Source organism: Felis catus, chromosome B4, assembly GCF_018350175.1.
Source record: "Felis catus isolate Fca126 chromosome B4, F.catus_Fca126_mat1.0, whole genome shotgun sequence".
NCBI lineage: Eukaryota > Metazoa > Chordata > Mammalia > Carnivora > Felidae > Felis > Felis catus.
In genome coordinates this window covers 76,581,110-76,600,619 of record NC_058374.1, presented here as the reverse complement: position 1 = coordinate 76,600,619, position 19,510 = coordinate 76,581,110, and the positions used below count along the sequence as shown (strand labels likewise).

Below are 19,510 nucleotides of genomic sequence, written 5' to 3'. Positions count from 1 at the left end.
GCCCCTGGCTATGTGGCCCTATAAATAAACACTTTGTGTCTGTGTCTGAGCCCCTTTCCTCTGCCTACCCCCCAGCAGCTGCTTTTTGTTGTTGGGTTATGCTGTGGGCAGGGAGCATGAAGGAACTAGGAGAAGAGAGGTAAGGGGTGTTGAAGTCTAAGACTTTGGGGCTCAACTGGCCTTCCTCCGGCCTGCCTGGAGGGCAGGGGACCGAGGTTAGAAAGAACCCACGGGTGGCTCAGTTGGTTAAGCATCTGACTTCAGCTCAGTCGGTTAAGCATCTGACTTCAGCTCAGTCGGTTAAGCATCTGACTTCAGCTCAGGTCATGATCTTTAGGGTCATGAGTTCGAGCCCTGTGTCAGAATCTGCGCTGGCAGTGCGGAGCCTGCTTGGGATTCTTGCTGTCTCCTCTCTCTGTCCCTCCTCTGCTCGTGCTTTCTCTCTCTCTCAAAATAAATAAATGAACTTAAGAAAGAAAGGAAGGAAGGAAGAAAGAACCCACACCATGGGATGGAAGCTCTTGCATCCAAAGTCCTCTTGTGAAGAGGAAGTTGGAAGGAGATGCTGGGGGCCCCTTCCCCATGGACACAAGCCTCTCAGTAGGGCTATTGTGTCTTGGGGCCAGTTGTCGGGAGGAGGGAAGGAAATTCTTGTCTGTCCTCTTTCCATGAGGGGGGAGGAGACCAGTTGGAATTCTTAGGGCTGAAAGATGCTTTAGGCAGGGATTAAGGTGGCTGCTTTCAGGCCAGGAATGCCCTGGGGCCTCAGTCCCTCTATCCCTCCCCGACCCAGGGCTGATACTGTCTGGAAAGGAGTGTTTGCTGTGGGTGCAGAAGTTGCTGTTTACAAGTGGACTCTTGGGTGTGACGGGGATTCCAGAAAGCAGCTGGGGGATGGGGGGGAGCAGGGGGGAAACGGTTGTTGTTACGGATGATTCTGTTATTAAAGTGAGCTTCTCCATCTCTGCCTTCCCACAGCTGCCCCCTCTCCCCCACTCCCTGGTCCCTGGCTTCTCTCCCTAAAGGACTCTGGGGGGAACAGCTGGTGAGTGAGGGGCTCACTGGGGCCCAAAACCCTTGGCTGAGGGCCAGGGTGAGGGAGCATGGAAGTCAGGCTTGCTGCCACCTCTCTAGTCTCTTCCTCCCAGGCCTGGCCTTGGAGGGCAGGGAGGCGTCTGTGCCCCGGCTGGGGAGAGGGTGGGCACTGCAATCCTTACTCCTTTGATCTGTCTGATTGAAAGGCCCGGACAGTCAGCTCTCTTCTGGGCCCTGTGACTAGGCCAAAGAGATCGTGTCACCCAGATTTGCTCAGTGATTGGGCTGAACCAGCTGTGTCCCCAGGTTACCCAGACCCCCTTGAGCAGCTGCTCCCCCTCCCTGTCCCTGGCTGCTGCTTACTGCCCCAGCTCTGGTCTTCCTCCCTTCCCCTTCCTCCCTCCCCTCAGCGGCACTGAGGTCACCTCCCTCTGAATCAGGCCTTTGTGGGGGGCGGGGCCACCCGTTGGCAGTTCTGGCGGGAGAAGCCTCCAGTTCGAGTTGGAGCTCCCACCTCCTGCAGCTCCATCTCTACCCAGCATGGCCGGCCTCATGTGTTCCAGACCCAACATCCAACATCCAGGCGTGTCGTGGGACCACCGGAGGAATGTTTGAAACCAGGGCCACCCTGAAGCACCCAGATTGGGGGTTTTCCAGGCCGGGGGGTAGAGCTGAGCACAGAAGCTGTGAGTAGGAGTTGTGGGGCCTGAGGGAGGATGGGGAGGGGGTGGGGGTGCAGCCCCTGGGAGAGGGGCCCCCCCTGACACCCAGCAGGGGGAGCTACTGGGGAGCCAGTCTGGGTTGGTTTTCTTCCCATGAGATTGAAGCTGAAAGCCCAGACTCTGAAGGGCCAGATTCCTAAATAGGCTCAGATTGGGAGCTGGAGGTGGTACTCTCTCGATTCCCTAGAGGAGAGCGAGGCTGCAGGAAGTTTTCTTTTCACCATAGGAATCTTGAACTTAAACTGGGGTCCTGCTCACGGCACGCTCTGCTCCTGGCGCCAAGTTTAAGTGTCGACCTCTTCCCTGGGACTCGGTAGCGATCCGAGCTGACAGCTTCCTGCCCTCTGCTTGTGGCCCTGCAGATGAAGAGAAGGCCTCTGGGCCTGAGTTGGCCAGACCACCTCGACTGAGGGCAGAAAACTTCTCCCCAAAGCGAGGTTGAGTCACGGTCTGCCTTCATTTCCGGAGCCTCTCCTAAGCCCAGCTGGGGATCCAGAGACAGACGCGCGTGACAGAGCTGTTGCTTTTGGGCGGCTCATCACTTGGAGGGTCTCCTCGAGGTCACGGTGGGACTCAGGCCTCCCTGCCCTGGGATCCACAGAGGCTCAGCTTGAGAGAGTGGCAGCGGTCAGCTCTGTGGTGTGTTTGGGTCCCCACCCTCCTCAACACACATAAAACCACATACATAATCCACTGCCAGTCCCCACGATCTGGGGCCTCATGGATGTGTTTTTACTTTTGTTGTTTTAGGAAGAGAGATTCTCCTAAACCGTCTTCGCCCTGAGTTTGGTTTTTGCTGTTGTGTTGGGAGCACAAAGACTCCGGCTCTTCTCAGCTTTAGCTCTCTCCCTTTCTGGCCCCTGGACACCGACCTGTTCACCTCACTCCTTTCCTTCGCCCTCCCAACTTTGTCTCTCCCATCCCCCAGCACTCCTTCTGCAACCCCAACCCCACTATTCCCGGGGAGCGTCTGCAGGGAAGAAATGGTGAGGGGATTGAGGGAAGGCGAGGAAACCGTGGGGACAGTGGGAGCCTCTGACTCAAAGGATCGGAGCCGTGCTGGGGGAAGGGTGGAACTCGAATGGCGGAGGTAACCTGAGGCCTTTTTTGGTTTTAACCCCTATTTATGTATGTGGGAAGGGGAGGATATTTCCTGAATTTTTTTCATTTTTTTCCAAGCCTGTCCATTTCTAAAAATACCAAACACGATAATGTCATGAGGCGAATGAAGTTCTACTTGATACATTTTTTATGATGTTAAAATAACAAAGGACTTTAGATTGTTGTGGAATGTTTAAAAATAAGTGTTACAAGTTTTTCCTTTTCCTGCAGTTTCCAGAAGCCCCCTTTCCCAATGTCACATAAACACGGGCACACACTGTCTCTTACTTGCAAAGAAATGGTTCTCCCCTTTTGCAGTTGCCCCTTTCTCCCTCTAGGGTGGGGAGGGGTTGGGGAGGAGGAGGGCCCTGAGTGCAGCCAGGCTGGGGCCGCACTCTCAGATCTGTGGTTGCCCCTACTGCCCCGACCCCACAGGGAGGAGCCTGGGACTCAGAGTCCCTTACAGGTGAACAGACAGTAGCAGCAGGCTATGAGGCAGGGCTTTGCATCGTGTCTCTGTCAGGACGTGATCATGAAAATCCTCCATTTACCGAGTTCACGCAAGATACTCTTTATACATGATCTCATTTCATCCTCCAACAACCACGTGGGCTAAGTATTCTTACGCCCATTTTATAGGTGAGGAAACAGAGTTTGTAGAGTCAGGATTCTAACCCGGATCCGTCCACGTGCAAAGCTCCAGGAGCCCTGGGACTGTGTGGAGCTTACAGAATACAAGGAGCTCACGGTACAACTTGTGTGTGTACAGAGAGGCCTCATGGGAAGGAGGAAAAGGAGGCCTGTCCAGTGTGCGTTGTGAACCGGCGTGTATGTCCTGGGAAGCATCCTTTGCCTCCAGTAACTGCTTCCTCAACCCAGGCCGGTACCCCCGCTCCCCATAAAGTTGTTAGGAGAATCAGATGTAGGAGTGCATGAGAAAGTGCCAACACACTGCTCAGCACACAGGGTACACGCGGTGTATGTGAGCGTAACTCCTGCCCTTTGGTTTCCTTAGCTCGAATACAGGTGTTGACAGTAACATTCAATTCCTTTTGTGGCTGTGGGGATTAAAGAAGACGATGTGTGTTGTGGAAGGGCCCCAAAGCGTCATGTGTTGCTGTTCACTCCTATTTCTCATCTGAGTGATTTCTGGCTGAAAGCCGGGGACCTTCGCGCTGGCTCTTTTCTGTGTCTGGAATGCTCTTCCCATTCCAGGGTTTCCTCTGGACTCCACTGAGGTCTCTGCTTCGGTGTCACCTGTCAGTGCCTTGTGGGGACCCGATGTGCGTTCATTGGTTTATCTGTATATTATGTGCCTCTCCTAGTGGAATGGAAGCTTCATAAAGGCAGAGCTCTCTCTGGCTTGTTCACCCCTATGGCCCAGTGCCTGGTACACAGCAGGAGCCAAATAAATGCTTGTGGCTTGCATGGCTAACATCGTCTCCCTCTTTCTCAACAGCCAAGGTGACCATTTTGGCTTCTAGAGTGTGTGCCAGCCTGGGTGAGGAGGCAGAGACAGGTGAGGGGCTTTGAGCCTGTGCATGCTGCTGGGGGGACTGGAGGAGGAAGATGGGGGGCAGGAGAGGCATCCCCAGTGCCCTACAGCAGAGGATGGGGGGGGGACCAATCAGATGTGGGGTTGGTGAGCTGTTAGAGGACTCCTTCCTCTCTTCCTTGGGCTGAAAGTGCTAAACTCAGCTCTGCAGGGGGGGTCAAAGAGGCCAGTAGTCAGTGGTGGACTGGGGGCCCCCACACTTTTAGGAAGGGTTTCCCATCTACTGGAAATTTCTACAATATGGGTGCAAAAGAAAGAAATGAGTACTTTCCTCTAGCAGAGAAATTGAAACTCAAAGGGCAGATGAAGACTCATCAGCTAAAGCCAGTAACCATGGCAGTAGCTGGGAGTGGGGGAGGCACATAACACGACACGGGACAGAACCCTGGCTGTATTGTGTTCAGGCAGTGACAAACTCATCTGTGTAGTCATCATTCTGTCTCTTACATGCCAGCTTTCACACCAACAAGTGGGGGCCTGGGCAGTAAAGTGAATGTAGAGCCCCTGCCCTCACGGGGTTGACAGTCTCGGGGAGGCGGTTACAGAACTGTGTAGGAAGGGTGCCCGGCCCGGCCTTGGAGTGGGGGCCCTGAAGTATGACTAGAAAGGAGCTGGCCAACTGGAAAGCAGGGAGGGGTCAGGAGACCCTGCAGAGGGAAGGGCATGCGCAGTGGGGCCTCGCGGGGAGCAGGGAGCTTGTGAGGCTTGCAGGCCACCTCCCACCACCGTGCCCAGGAAGATACAGTTCGAGGCCCATCTCAGCCGAGAATCCCGGTCTCTTGGCAGTTGGCCAACATCTGTGTGACCTGTGGTAGGCCGAGCTGAGCGCAGTTGCAGGGGCTATAAAACAGTGGTCCCCGTTCTTAAAATGGGAAGAGTGTGTCTGTGCGTCCGTCTGTCCCGTGACCAGAAGAGCCTGAGTCAGACCCTGAGTTGTTACAGTATCCACGGCACATCGGTCACACTAAACTCCAAGAATACTGACAAGTTTTGTCTTTGTCCTCCTCCTCCACTCACCTCCTCCCTGTGCCCTGGAGGAGCCGCCAGGGCTTCCTTCACTTGTTCCCAGGGCCCGATGTCGGAGGCCATGGAGCAGCCAGCCACGAGTCCTGGAAAGCCGAGGCCGGGAGAGGGTGGTGACGGCGGCACAGAGACGGGCACCTGCCAGGAGCTCCTGCACCGGCTGCGGGAGCTGGAGGTGGGGCACCGGGCGGCATGGGGGCGGCGGTGCTGGCCAGGACCCTGGGGAGCTTGGGTGGGCTTTGTGGATGTGGTGGCCCTTCCTCTCAGCCTGCCTCGCCAGGCTGGAGCAGAGCTCCTCTGAGAAGCCCTTTCCTTGCTCTGAACTCTCCAACCTGGGACCAGCTTGGAACAGGAGGCATGCACAGGGGTGGGCCTATCCCAACCCCCACACGTCTCTCGTCTTTACCCCTTTCTTCCCCACTTTTATGCCCGTGCTGATCTCGGAAAGGCATGGTCACAGAGCCCACGGGAAGAAGGATTTAGATGACCTAGGGCTCAGGAGTTGAATGACAAGGACACGGATCCCTAAACTAGGCTTTTTGCCAATTCTTTTTTCCTTTTTTTTTTTTTAATGTTTATTTATTTTTGAGAGAGAGAGCGTGAGCAGAGGAGGGGCAGAGAGAGAGGGGAACAGAAGATGGGAAATGGGCTTCTTGCTGACAGCAGCGAGCCTGATGCAGGACTCCAGCTCACAAACTGAAGTCAGACACTCAACTGACTGAGCCACCCCAGGCACCCCTCTTTGTCATATTCTTAAGAACCTGCCCTCCTCTCTCCAGCCTCCTCTGCCCTCTCCCCAGGGAAGTAAGGATTACTTTTTTTTTTTTAAGTTCATTTATTCTCAGAGAGAGAAAGAGCACGCAAGCAGGAGAGAGGCAGAGAGAGAGGGAGAGGGAGAATTCCAAGCAGGCTCCGTGCTAGAAGTGCAAAACCCGACGTGGGGCTCAAACTCCGTGAACCATGAGATCATGACCTGAGCCAAAATCAAGAGTCAGACGCTCAACCAACTGAGCCACCCAGGTGCCCCAAGTACTACTTTTGACACCTCCCAGCTTAAGTCCTCCTGGCCACTGTATCTCCCTGGCCCCTCCAACCTCACTGACTGAGGTTGGGGTTTACAGAAACCCAGCCATCTTAGCTCTGCCTTCCTGATGCCTATGGTCTGTCTCTGTAGGCCTCCCCGTGGTAGAATCCAGTCAGAGCCAAGAACTGGGGCAGGGGTGTAGCTAGTAGTCTCCATGTCTCTCTTTCCTCCAAAAGGAATTTTCCCTGGCAGACAAATGATCCCATAGCCCTTTTTTGCCCTCTTCCTCCCGTAGGCAGAGAACTCGGCGCTTGCCCAGGCCAATGAAAACCAGCGGGAGACCTATGAGCGCTGTCTAGATGAGGTCTGTCGTGTCTCCATTGGGACTGATGCTGGGGGATATCGGGAGGCGGGGGGAGCACGGGTTGTCAATGCTCCAGGCAGAGGTTCATGGGCTGATGGCTCTGCATTGGGCTTTCTGTCCCCAGGTTGCCAACCACGTGGTACAGGCGCTGCTAAACCAAAAGGTAAGCAGCCATGGGAGACATTCTTACCCCTAAGCCCAGATGCCCTGGGGAGAGACCCTGGGTCCAGCAGGGGAAGTCCTTCCTGGGGACCCCTGAGCCTACTCAGATAGGGGCTAGAGGAGGGAGCTTGGTGGAAATGGCCTATTGACCCTCCAACAAAGCCCCCTCTCCCCACCTCAGACAGGTCCATACTGTTCTACCTGGAGGCAGAGGAGGGCTAGGTAAGGCCAGGTCTCTGAGCTATGGTAACTTTGATTTGGGCTTGACTCTTTCCCTTATCCTGGCCCGAGCTGTTTTCTCCAGATTGTGATGGCCCTGACAGCAGTGTTAATATTGTGAGCACAAGGTGTCACCTAAATATTTACTCAAGTACTGTGGGAACTTCTTGACTTATGAGCCACTCTGACCCCCAGGTCTTCCTCTGCCTTATATGGGCCTTTCTTTGATGTGTGGTGTCTAAGAGGCAGGGGGTTGGCTCCAGGGATGGGAAGGATGCCAAAGGGAATAGGATTTACCTCCCACCAAGGGTGGTAAACTTTAGGGAGTTTACCATCCCCAGACAATGTGACAGCTATACACATAGGCAGGCAGGCTCAGATCTCCATAGAAGGGGGCCGTGGGGGCAGGGCGTGCCCAGCAGGAGTGCTGCCACTCTGATGAAGGAGACTGAGCTCATACCACTCGCCCTCTCCCCGCCACCCTCCCCTGGCCTCCTTGGGCGGTGGCAGGACCTGCGGGAGGAGTGCATCAAGCTGAAGAAGAGGGTGTTTGACCTGGAACGGCAGAACCAGATGCTCAGCGCCCTGTTCCAGCAGAAGCTCCAGCTGACGACAGGCTCCCTCCCCCAGGTGGGCACAAGCAATTCTCCTTCCCTCCTCCTACCTCAGCTCCTGCCTCTCCCAGCCCTACCATCATCACCGTCTTTTCTCCCAGCACCTGAAGAAGCAGGCCACAGCCATTCCCCTCCATTCTGGGGGCTGTGGCCGTCTGGGAAAGGCCCATCTGGCCTGATAGATCTGAGCCTTAGATGGGGACATGGGGAGACTCCCTGAGTCCCTTCATGCTTGGCTTTCCCCAGCCTCCCGGGTGCTCCTCGCCCAATTGGATGGCATCCTTTCTTATTGACAGACAAGGTTCTTGCTTGTTCCTGCCCTATGTGGGGAGATGGGTGGAGGCTGAAAATGCAATGATTTCAAGCTCCCAGGGGGCCCCTTTGGCCACTGCTTTGCTGCTTCTTGGCCAGGGGCAGGGGTGGGGCTGGGTGTAAGGCGCCCCGTGCTTAGTGTCACAGAGAGGTCAGGAAAGGCACTTCAGCCGGGTCATTCTGTGCGCATGCCTAGTTGTGAGTGCTCGCCCGCTGACACACAGGCATGTCCTCAACTGTTAGTCCCTGATTCTAGCCCTGGCACCTGGCTTACCCAGGAAAAGCAGAAGCCTACTAGGGGTGAATCCTGAACTCAGTTAAGATGTCCCTCGGGGTCAGTCTGTCAGTAGCTCCAAGGCCGGGGTGAGACGTGGGACTGGGAAGATCAGGAGCAGCTCCAGGGACCCAAGGTGAGCATCAGGTGTGAGGTCAGCCAGCACACCTCTAGCCCACCCCCAACCTTGACAAGGAGAGAAGCACCTTCTGTGTGTATCTGTCTGATGCACACCGGGCAGCCCTTGCCCCCCCCACACCCTGAGCATGATGCCCCACGGCTCCCTGAGAAGCCTGGTCCCTGGCAGAGGCTTTTCATCACCATGGTCTTTTAGGAGCCTCTGTCCCTGCTCTAGAGTCCACCCTGGGATCCTAGAACCCAAACCACACTGGCCAGGCTCACCCTGTCCACACCTTTCTCGGTGACCAGTGATAACAGAGGTGTAGGTCATCCTTAAGTCACTGATTCCTTAAATGAAATCTGGGACCTCTTGGGGTTTGGGGCAATAGATCTATCTCCCCCAGCGGTAACATGACATAATGGAAAGAACATGAACCTTGGCCTCAGAAACACTTGGACTGGGTCCCTGACTTAGCTAATTCTTAGTTATGTGACCCTGGGCAAATTACTTAACTTTCCGAACCCCAGTTTTTGTCTTATAAATGAGGTTCGAGATACCCACACTGCACGTCGTCGTAAGGATGAAATAAGATAATATATAGCGTTTGGCCCATAGTGGTAGTCAATAATCAGCAGCTCTTTTTCATTATCAGTGTCACTCTCAAGTTGTGCTTTGCTAGCATGAAAGCTCCACTGAGCAGATGTTAATTAAGCTCTTGCTGTGAGCAGCTCCTTTGCCGACACATGTATGGAACTGGACAGGGGTGTGGCCTGTGCAGAGCACATAAACCCTGAAGGCTGGGACTGCTTACAGACAGCCTTAGTACAGAGCAGAGTGTGACAGTACTGTCCAGGAGCCCAGAGGGGAGAGAGGCCAGCAGAGAAGGGACCTCAAGGAGGTAACATGGGACCCGGGCCTTGCTGGACAGGAGATTTTAAAAAAAACACAGTTGGGGTTGAGAGAAGGGATACCCTGTAGAAGGAAGCACAGGGAAGCCTAGGCAGCAGCAGCTGTTCAGCTGGGCCGGAACAAAGGCTGTACGAAGGAGCAGCGAGTGAGAACCAGAGGTGGCATCGGGGAAGGTCCTGCAGGCCGGGCCCAGGATGCCGGCAGAGGAGTCCAGACTCGTCTTCTTAGGCAGTGGGCAGGAATCGGAGGCTTTGAGCACAAAGATGCTTTGGATGAAAAAGAAGAAAATACTGTAGGTTACTTCGTGTGTCAGAGATTTGTAAAGGCACCAAACCGGGTCAGGGAGACAAATGCTAAGCAGCATCCAGGCCACAGCAGTAAGGATCTGGGCCGGAGCCGGCCGGCCAGAGGGGAAGCAGAGACGCCACAGAAGCGGGAGTTTTAAGCTGCCTCCTGTCTAGTGGAGATGCCTAGGGGATGGAAATGACATTTTCAGGGACTGAGAGAGAAGTAACCTGTGATTAAGTAGTACCTTTGTCCTCCTCAGAGACCAGTCGGTGGGGACAGAGATGATAACTCCTGCCATCTCTTTTCTAGGACCCAGTGACAAATGCTTTTCCATTAGTCTTAGCCATCCCTGTGATGCTAGGGTCACAGGCAGTCAGAACAGGAAAGGGGCTTCGAGGCTGGCCCTCTCTGTAATCAGGGAGGAGGGCCTGCAGAAAAGCAGAGTGGTCCTGGGGCCGCCATGGGCACACAGGTTAGGCCTGCCATTGCCATTGCCACTGCCTGTGGTTTCTCCACAGCCCCAGAGTAGTCCCGTCTCCCTGCCACCGGGCCTCACACTTCTTCATTCTATCTGTGCATCGTCTCCCAAGGCTCCTCTGACCAAGTGATAGGGACAGTGGTGAAAGCCACACTGTAGGTCAAGAGACATCCCTGAAGGAGCAGACTTGGAAGAATGTTCTCCTACCCGGGATGGGAAGTCCTAACTTCGTGAGGGGGTAAGGACCTGGGACAGACAAGGCCCTATGCTAACTCTGCCTCTCCCTGCAGATCCCACTTACCCCACTCCAGCCTCCATCAGAACCACCAGCTTCTCCCTCCTTGAGCTCTGTCGAGGGACCGACCACCTCGCTGCCTCTGGGGCACTGTACTGGACAGAGAGAGGTAGGAGATCCGGGCACAGTGGTCAAGGGCTTCGCTGGCTGCAGACTCTTCAATGGGTACTCCATTGCTGTTTCCTAAGGAGTTCCAGGGGAAGGGCTGCTTCCTGGGGCACAGATATGAGCCCTCAGCAGTCAGCCTTATACTAAGAACCAAATCCCACTGCCAGTCGCTAGCCTTGCAAGCAAAGTTAGTTAGGTATTAGTAAGACTTGTAGTTAAACATTTCCTGAGCTTTTACCCTATGCCAGGCACTGTGCTGAACACCTGGATGTCATTTATCTTTTTTTTTGAAAATAATTTTTGGCATACGTTTATAATTTTTTTAATGTTTATTCATTTTTGAGATAGAAACAGAACGTGAGTGGGGGAGGGGCAGAGAGCGAGGGAGACACAGAATCCGAAGCAGGTTCCGGGCTCTGAGCTGTCAGCACAGAGCCTGACGCAGGGCTCGAACTTGTGAACCACAGGGTCATAACCTGAGCTGAAGTCAGATGCTTAACCAGCTGAGTCACCTAGGTGCCCGTTGGCATACATTTATAATTGTACACATACTTATTTATTCAAGTCTAGAACTATTATGGACTTATTCTTTTGCATCCCTGGTCTCATTTATTTTATGAGGTTAATCATAGGGACCATCCCCTTTCCTAGGTGATGCAGTGAAGCTTAGAGGTTAAGAAACTTGCTGAAGTTCATATGACTAGTGAAGCAGCAGACCTGGGACCTGAACCTACACAGTCTGGCCCCAGAGCCTTATCTAGTTAACCATGACACCAGGTGGACTGGGTCCAAGAAGGAGCCGGCAGAAACAGGGAAGGGCTTGCAGTAGAATTATCCCAGTTGCCTTCTCCACAGGGATCAGGTCAGCTGTCTGACCTGAGAAGGCCTGGGCTTGCCTGCAGTTACTGACTGAGGACTCGGCCCCAACACATCCCCTTCTATAGTTTCTGTGTTCTTTCTGGAGCCTGCAAAACAGGCCTCCCTCCCCTGGGGCAAACCTAGATAATCAGGGTTGTAGGGGTGTCAGCCCTGCTGACCCCAGCAGCGGTGAGAAGTGGTGGAGGAGGGGGGTGCTGGGATCACCAGGAAGGGAGGTAGGGTACCCACCCAACCCCAAGGACACCAGGAAGAAGAGTTGGGGTAACCGGGGCTCAGTGACTCTGGAGGAAGCTGAGCTGTCCCATCCGAGAAGCTAGTAATTCCTTTTGCGACTCAGACAAAACCAGGCCAGCTCTGTCCCTGACATAGTCAGTTACTCGCAGCTCAGGTCCTGGGCCTGCACATGGCCTCCTCATCATGCCGTTTCTCCCCGAAGGTGTGTTGGGAGCAACAGCTGCGGCCAGGAGGCCCAGGACCCCCAGCCGCCCTGCCCCCAGCGCTGGATGCCCTGTCCCCTTTCCTTCGAAAGAAAGCCCAGATCCTGGAGGTGCTGAGAGCCCTGGAAGAGACGGACCCCTTGCTTCTTTGCTCACCTGCCACTCCCTGGCGGCCTCCAAGCGAGGGTCCTGGCTCCCCAGAGCCCATCAACGGCGAGCTGTGTGGCCCACCCCAGCCTGAACCCTCATCCTGGGCCCCCTACTTGCTACTAGGCCCTGGTAGCCTGGGAGGCCTGCTACACTGGGAGCGCCTCTTGGGGGGCCCAGGGGGGGAAGAGGGTGCTGGGCGGCCCTGGGGCCCGAGTAGAGTTTCCTCCCAGGCCCAAGGCACTGGCTCTGGGCCTCCCTGTGCCCCAGGCAGCAGTTCCTCTTCCTCCTCTGATGAGGCAGGTGACCCCAACGAGGCACCCAGCCCTGACACCCTGCTTGGGGCCCTAGCCCGCAAACAGCTGAACTTGGGCCAGCTCCTTGAGGACACAGAGTCTTACCTACAGGCCTTCTTGGCCGGGGCTGCAGGCCCACTCAGTGGGGACCAACCAGGTCCTGGGCAGCCATCTTCCCCAGACCAGGGGCCCCCACAGCTGTCCAAGTCCAAAGGCCTCCCCAAGTCAGCTTGGGGTGGGGGTACCCCAGAGGCCCACAGGCCGGGCTTTGGTGCTACCTCAGAGGGCCAGGGGCCCCTCCCCTTCCTCAGCATGTTCATGGGTGCAGGTGATGCCCCCCTGGGCTCTCGGCCTGGCCACCCCTACTCCTCATCTCAGGTGAAAAGCAAGCTCCAAATTGGCCCCCCTTCTCCTGGGGAAGCCCAGGGACCCCTTCTGCCCTCTCCAGCCAGAGGTCTCAAGTTTCTAAAGTTGCCTCCAGCCTCGGAGAAGGTGCCCAGCCCAGGAGGCCCCCAGCTCAGCCCCCAGCTTCCCCGGAACTCCCGAATTCCCTGTCGAAACAGCGGCTCAGACGGCAGCCCCTCCCCATTGCTGGCCCGCAGGGGTCTGGGTGGAGGAGAGCTGTCCCCGGAGGGGGCACAGGCCCTGCCTACCAGTCCTTCACCCTGCTCCACAGCCCTGGACTCTGCACAGTTGAGACCTCCCCAGCCAGCTTTGTCCACCACGCTGTCCCCGGGACCTGTGGTATCTCCCTGCTATGAGAACATCCTGGACCTTTCCCGGAGCACCTTTAGGGGGCCTTCCCCAGAGCCACCTCCTTCCCCACTGCAGGTACCCACCTACCCACAATTAACTCTAGAGGTGCCACGGGCCCCTGAGGTCCTCAGAAGTCCTGGAGCTCCTCCCAGCCCTTGCCTCCCAGAATCCTGCTCCTATGGGAGTGCCCAGGAGAAGAGTTTGGACAAAGCAGGCTCAGAGTCTCCCCATCCTGGCCGCAGGACCCCAGGCAGCTCATCCAAGAAGCCCAGCCAGGGGGCAGGGCGGCGACCTGGGGATCCTGGCTACACACCTCTGCGGGACAGACTGGTAGCCCTGGGGAAACTGAAGACTGGCCCTGAGGGGCCAGAGAAAAACGGGGTGCCAGCCAGACCTGGCACTGAGAAGTCCCGGGGAGCAGGGAGGTCAGGGGAGAGCGCTGGAGACATGGCACCCCCCGCCCCCAGGCCTCCCGAGGGGCCAGACGCCAAGGGGGCCTTGCGGGGGGCAGTGGCCTTAGGCACAAACAGCCTGAAGCAGCAAGAACCTGGGCTCCTGGGGGACCCCGGGGCCCGAGTCTACTCCTCCCACTCCATGGGGGCCCGGGTGGACCTGGAGCCTGTCTCACCAAGGAGCTGCCTCACCAAAGTGGAGTTGGCCAAGAGCCGGCTGGCAGGGGCCCTGTGCCCCCAGGTACCCCGTGCCCCTGCCAAAGTGCCAACCTCAGCCCCCAGCCTTGGCAAGCCCAATAAGAGCCCCCATGGCAGCCCTACAAAGCTGCCTTCCAAGTCACCCACCAAGGTGGTACCCCGACCTCTGGCCCCACCAACTACCAAGGAGCCCCCCAAGCCTGACAAGAGCAAGGGCCCACCTTGGGCAGAGTGTGGCAGCACTACCGCCCAGCCTACGTCCCCCGCGCCCAGCCCTGCTGACCCAAGCCAAGGCCCTGAGGGGCGGGCCCCACACTCCGCCATCGAGGAGAAGGTAATGAAGGGCATCGAGGAGAATGTGCTGCGGCTCCAGGGCCAGGAGCGGGCGCCAGGCGCTGAGGCCAAGCACCGCAACACCAGCAGCATTGCCAGCTGGTTTGGCCTTAAGAAGAGCAAGCTGCCAGCGCTGAACCGCCGCACAGAGACCGCCAAGAGCAAGGAGGGGGCCAGTGGGGGCTCCCCACTCCGGAAGGAAGTCAAGATGGAAGCCCGGAAGCTGGAGGCAGAGAGTCTCAACATCTCCAAGTTGATGGCTAAGGCGGAAGACCTACGCCGGGCACTGGAGGAGGAGAAGGCCTACCTGAGCAGCAGGGCCCGGCCCCGGGCCGGAGGGCCAGCGCCAGGACCAAGTACGGGGCTGGGGCAGGTGCAGGGCCAGCTGGCTGGCATGTACCAGGGCGCAGACACCTTCATGCAGCAGCTGCTCAACAGGTGAGGGCCTGGGACCAGTCAGCAGGTGCTCAGTGGCTGGGGGCGCTTTTCCATGGGCACACCTGGGGTTGTGACTGCTTTTCCTGAGAGCAAAAAGGGTAGGAGGTCAGGTAAAATGCCGCCGAAGTGTCTGGGAGTTCATGGTCTAGCCCAGAGGAAAGATGGGATCTTGAATCAGAAGCCTGGGGTTTGTGCCCCGACTCCCCTTCTCTCTGGCTGTCTGATGTGGGACACGCTGGGCCCGTTTAAGAGGGGTTCACAGTCCACATTTCCCTAGATTTGTCTCCAATGCTGCCTGCGTGTGGTAGTTAAAGGGGCTGCTAGTTCCTAACCGTGGGCTGATAAAGGTCTTACTCTGGGATTTTCTATCCTATAGAACAAGGAGGGTCCCCTTCCCATCTTGCCCACTGGCACCTGCCACAGACTCAGCAGCAGGAGCTGTGGTTCAGAGAAGGGGCCACCCCATCTTGGGATTGCTCCGTCTGGGCCAGATGAGGCAGAATGTCCATGGGGTTGGGTGCCAGGTGGGGTGCAGTTTGGACAGCAAGCGTGCTCAAGTTCAGCTGGGGCTGGCAAGATGTGTCCTGTATGGACCAGGAAGTGACCAGTCTGCCATCTATTAGCAAACAGTGTCGAGAGGTCTCTAGGCTCAGCCTTGTGTAACTTTGGGGAAGTCGTCTCATGTCCCCTGCCCCTGCTGTTTCTCTGAGGTTTTCCCCAGGGTCTCCGCCTGTGCCCAGCATCAGGAGGAGTCGATGGAGGCAACCACCAGGGATATGTCCCCAATCCCAGAGGCAGGGGTCTGTGGGTATTTCACTAGGCCCGGCACCATTGGAGGGAGTGAGGTCAGCATGTCTGGGTAGACCCAAGCTTCCCTTTATCTCCGTCTGCACTGCTGCCTGTAGGGTGGATGGCAAGGAGCTGCCCCCCAAGAACTGGCGGGAGCCCAAACCAGAGTATGGCGATTTCCAGCCAGTGTCCTCTGACCCCAAGAACCCCTGGCCAGCCTGTGGGCCCCGAAATGGCCTGGTGGGGCCTCTTCAGGGCTGCGGAAAACCTCCTGGAAAGGTAGGTTCTTGGGAGAGGGGCTAGGTATTGGGCCTAGAGGGTTCCCCGTCCCTGGGGCCTGGAAGCTGCTGGATGTACTCATGGTCGCTGCATGCTGGTGGACTGCAGACACCAGGACCCACAATTCAGGGGTCCCAACGGCAGAACTTGGGGAGGGCTGTGGGTGAGGGTGCGAGGACTGGGTTCTGAGGTCTCCTGTACCGCACACAGCCGAGCAGCGAGCCGGGAAGGCGGGAAGAGATGCCCTCCGAGGACAGCCTGGCTGAGCCAGTGCCCACCTCACACTTCACAGGTCAGCAGGGTCGGGGGCCAAGGATGGGACCTCTTCCTCGCCCCCTGCCCACTTTACTCCTGTCACTGTACCAGGTGCCAGGCCCAGAGTGCCGTCGTGGTGCCAAGCACCAGATAGGCACCGGGGCTGCGCAGAACTAAACCCCTCCCTGCCCTTGGGGTACCTGGCCTGCCGTCCACACGTGTTTCTCCAAGCACAGGGGAGGTGGGGGGAGGGCTGGCAGGGATGACGGCCTGTCGGGCCAGGAGGGGCCCTGCCCAGGTGGGGAGCCTGGGCTGGGGCAGGACGCCAGAAGAAGGCAGAGGGGCTGAGCCCACAGCCTCACGTCCTTGACTTACCCTCCCCTCCCCAGCCTGTGGCTCCTTGACTCGAACCCTGGACAGTGGCATTGGGACCTTTCCACCCCCAGACCATGGCAGCAATGGGACCCCCAGCAAGAATCTTCCCAAGACAAAGCCACCACGGCTGGATCCCCCACCCGGAGTCCCCCCAGCTCGGCCCCCGCCCCTTACCAAAGTCCCCCGCCGCGCCCACACGCTGGAGCGTGAGGTGCCGGGCATAGAGGAACTGCTGGTGAGCGGGCGGCACCCTAGCATGCCAGCCTTCCCCGCTCTGCTCACTGCTGCTCCGGGCCACCGGGGCCATCAGGCCTGTCCTGACGGTGAGTGTCTGGGTAGAAGGGTGGGCCATCCCTGGAGCTTTACGCGCCACCATCCACCTTCCCTTTGTTCCCATGCAGATCCGTGTGAGGACCCAGGCCCTCCCCCTCCTGTCCAGCTGGCTAAGAACTGGACCTTCCCCAATGCGAGGGCAGCCGGCAGCTCCACTGACCCTTTCCTGTGCCCATCCCGACAATTGGAGGGGCTGCCCAGGACCCCCATGGTAAGCATGGCCAAAAGGAAAAGGGGGATGGGCCTGGAGGGCAGGAGGGATGATGTGGGGAGACCAGTCCCTGCAATGAGGTACAGCCCTGTCTTGGAAGCGGATGAAGGGTCAGCCGCATTGGATGCCCCTCTGGGCAGCCCACCCACCTGCCCCTTCTCACACCCTTCTTGGAGAAAGGGTTTATTTCCCTCCCCAGAACCTTGGCAGACCACGCTCAGTGGTGCCTCTAGCCCGCTTCCTCTGAAATGTGCCCCACCACGGTGAGCCCCACCTGCAGCACCCCATCAGTGGGCAGAGCCCAGCACCCCTTGGACTGGACCAGGAGGCAGAGGGACTTCCTCCTGAGCCGACTTCCCTTCCTTTCCCAGGCCCTGCCCATGGACCGGAAGCAGAACCTGGAGCCCAGCCGTCCAGCCCCTGCACCCCAGGGCCCGACGTTTGGAGGTAGCCGCACGCCCAGCACATCGGACATGGGCGAGGAAGGGAGAGTGGCCAGTGGGGGCCCCCCAGGTCTGGAGACCTCAGAGTCTCTCAGTGACTCCCTCTACGACTCGCTCTCCTCCTGTGGGAGTCAGGGCTGAGGGGCTGCACCGCACTACGGTCCCTCTCTGGAGTTGGAGACCACCGACTGGACCAGCTCTCCTGGCGCCCCATCCCTCGGGGCCAGTGGGGCCCCTCCCTGCAGGGACCAAGGAGGCAGATGGAAAAGAAGATGAAGGGGGTCCCTGACACACCCCACTGCCCACTGCTGCTGTGGAGGGGATGACCGCTCTCAGCTCAGGGAGAGACCCCACCCTTGGTCCCTTCTCTCACCTGGAGTAAGGCTCTTCTCTGAGGGACCGGGGGTTCAAGGTGGCTGTGTCCCAGCCCCCAGCTCCCCCTTCAGGCTGAGCCATCTTGTGGTGCTGGGCTTCCTGCCCGCCAGCTGTGCCGTCTCTGCCCAACCTGGCTGCTCCCTGCCCTGGAGCCCCACGGGGCCAGCCCAGAGTCCCCGTGCTGGTGGAGTTTGGGGGCGAAGGGTCAAGTTGCCTTCTCTCTCTGTCTGCCCTGGTCCTCCCCGCTGTCTGGATGGTGCTGCCCTCCCCCGCCCCATGTCTCTGGGGTCCGTCTGTCTGTCTTTTTGTTGTTTTTTATATTAAAGCGCCTGGCCCGGTCCCCATCCCCCATCCCCGCACTGCGGTTAATTTATCTGTCGTTAAGAACTCGGCTGCTCTGCTTCCAGCCTCTGCTTCTGCCCTATTCCTAATAAAATGTGGAGGCCCCTCCCTGCCCTGGACTCTGCTTTTTCTATGGGAGGACTCGGGGATGGACAGGTGGGTGGAGGCTGCATGGGCAGCAGGACGAGGGACCCCAGGGACGTAGACTTTCCCTCAGGTGCTCCTGTGAGGCAGCCCCCCCCACCCCCCACAGGCCTAGAGTGGTCCCTGGGGTCAGGGGGATTCCTTGGGTCGGGCAGAAGGCTGGGCAGCTTGCGGCGAGGGAGGCTGTGGGCATGCACTCAAACTCCTGTACATACTGGGTGGGATAGGATGTACAAACTGAGCTGCGGGGGCCGAAGTGTCGACGGGGTTAAGTGTCTATAGCCTTCTGTTGCCAGGAAGTGAAGCACAGCTGGTTCTCCAACTGTTGCCACCTTATCTCTCCTCAGACGTTGGGCTTTACCCCCCGCCCCCACCCCCCCCACCCCCCGCCGATCTTCTTGCCCTTATTTCTACCTCAGATTTCCACCACAGGTTCCCCTCACTCTGAAATTCTCCATATGGAAAGGGGAGGCCGGGAATGAGGCTGTGTGGAAGGGCCTAGGCTTCAGGGAGTTATTTTGTACTCTCCACGTGGCATGAAAAGGCCATGGGGCAGTTGTGGCCCCCTAGCCTTTAGATTTCCTGTTGGACGTGGAGCTGGGGCGTTACCTGAGGGTGAGGCAGGTGGCAGCCAGACCATCACATTGGCCAGCCAAGTTGGGCCCAGGAAGGCCTCCTTCTTGCCTAGCTTGTAAGACGTGGGGTGACTTGTCTAGAGTGCCCACCTGACCTAGCCTACACTTCCCCTCTCCCCACGAAATACAGTCTGAAGACCACCTGGCAGCACGCACCGTCAGCACCCCGGGCCTTGTGACTGGGATTCTGAACAGTTCATCTTGGGGGTGGGGGCCCTGTGGTGAACACATGGTCTGCACCACAGGCTTGCAGAGCCAAGGTCACAGGGGTGTCTGGCAGGGAGTAGAGCTGGGCCCATTCACAAGTTGGTTAAACCACTGGTTCCTTCCTGTGCTCTGGCCAGCCCAAGGAAGTTTAGGGTGGGGAGGATGTCAGGGCCTCCCTTTATACTAGCTCCTTCCACCAGTGTCTCCAGCCCCTGAATGCTCCAGAGAGTGGTAGAACTCCCTCCATTAAAATAAACACCTACCATGCCACCCGCCTCCTGGTCCCTAACCACCTTCCCCCACCAAGCCTCATTTCAGAGATGAAGATGCCAAGGCTCTGAGGTGTTCAATGGTTTTTCCAAGGCTGAGAAGTGATGGGGCCTGACGGGAGTGGTTCGCTTCTGAGTATGAAGTTTTCCTTTCTTCCGGCAGGACTTTAATCCCCTCCTCCCTTTTTGGCCGATGGGTCAGTCCTAATGGACAGGGCTTGAGAGCACTAGACTGCAAGTCAAGAGTCTTAGCCATGGAGTCTGGTTTTGTGGGAAAGTTCCATCCTTTCTCTGGGCTTTGGTTTTCCTTCCC

The 19,510-nt window shown here is 57.5% G+C and overlaps 1 protein-coding gene across 7 annotated transcripts in view; it reads left to right on the top strand.

Moving 5' to 3' along the window:
- The window catches only part of NCKAP5L (NCK associated protein 5 like), a 32,339-nt gene extending 14,284 nt beyond the window's left edge, over nt 1-18,055 (top strand). Inside the window, exons 1-14 of one of the 7 annotated variants that reach the window (XM_011283919.3) lie at nt 1,145-1,721; nt 1,984-2,396; nt 4,318-4,377; nt 5,483-5,611; nt 6,756-6,824; nt 6,949-6,987; nt 7,716-7,835; nt 10,492-10,605; nt 11,920-14,540; nt 15,446-15,608; nt 15,819-15,900; nt 16,253-16,561; nt 16,640-16,782; nt 17,154-18,055. In XM_011283919.3, the coding sequence (XP_011282221.2) occupies nt 5,489-5,611; nt 6,756-6,824; nt 6,949-6,987; nt 7,716-7,835; nt 10,492-10,605; nt 11,920-14,540; nt 15,446-15,608; nt 15,819-15,900; nt 16,253-16,561; nt 16,640-16,782; nt 17,154-17,366 (3,996 nt within the window). In that variant the 5' untranslated portion in view covers nt 1,145-1,721; nt 1,984-2,396; nt 4,318-4,377; nt 5,483-5,488 and the 3' untranslated portion in view covers nt 17,367-18,055. Of the gene's footprint in view, nt 1-1,144; nt 1,722-1,983; nt 2,397-4,317; nt 4,378-4,416; nt 5,612-6,755; nt 6,825-6,948; nt 6,988-7,715; nt 7,836-10,491; nt 10,606-11,919; nt 14,541-15,445; nt 15,609-15,818; nt 15,901-16,252; nt 16,562-16,639; nt 16,783-17,153 lie in introns of those variants that run through there. The other 6 variants (XM_011283917.3, XM_011283915.4, XM_011283920.3 and 3 more) reach the window with 6 other exon arrangements.
- Nucleotides 18,056-19,510: the final 1,455 nt, after the last annotated feature.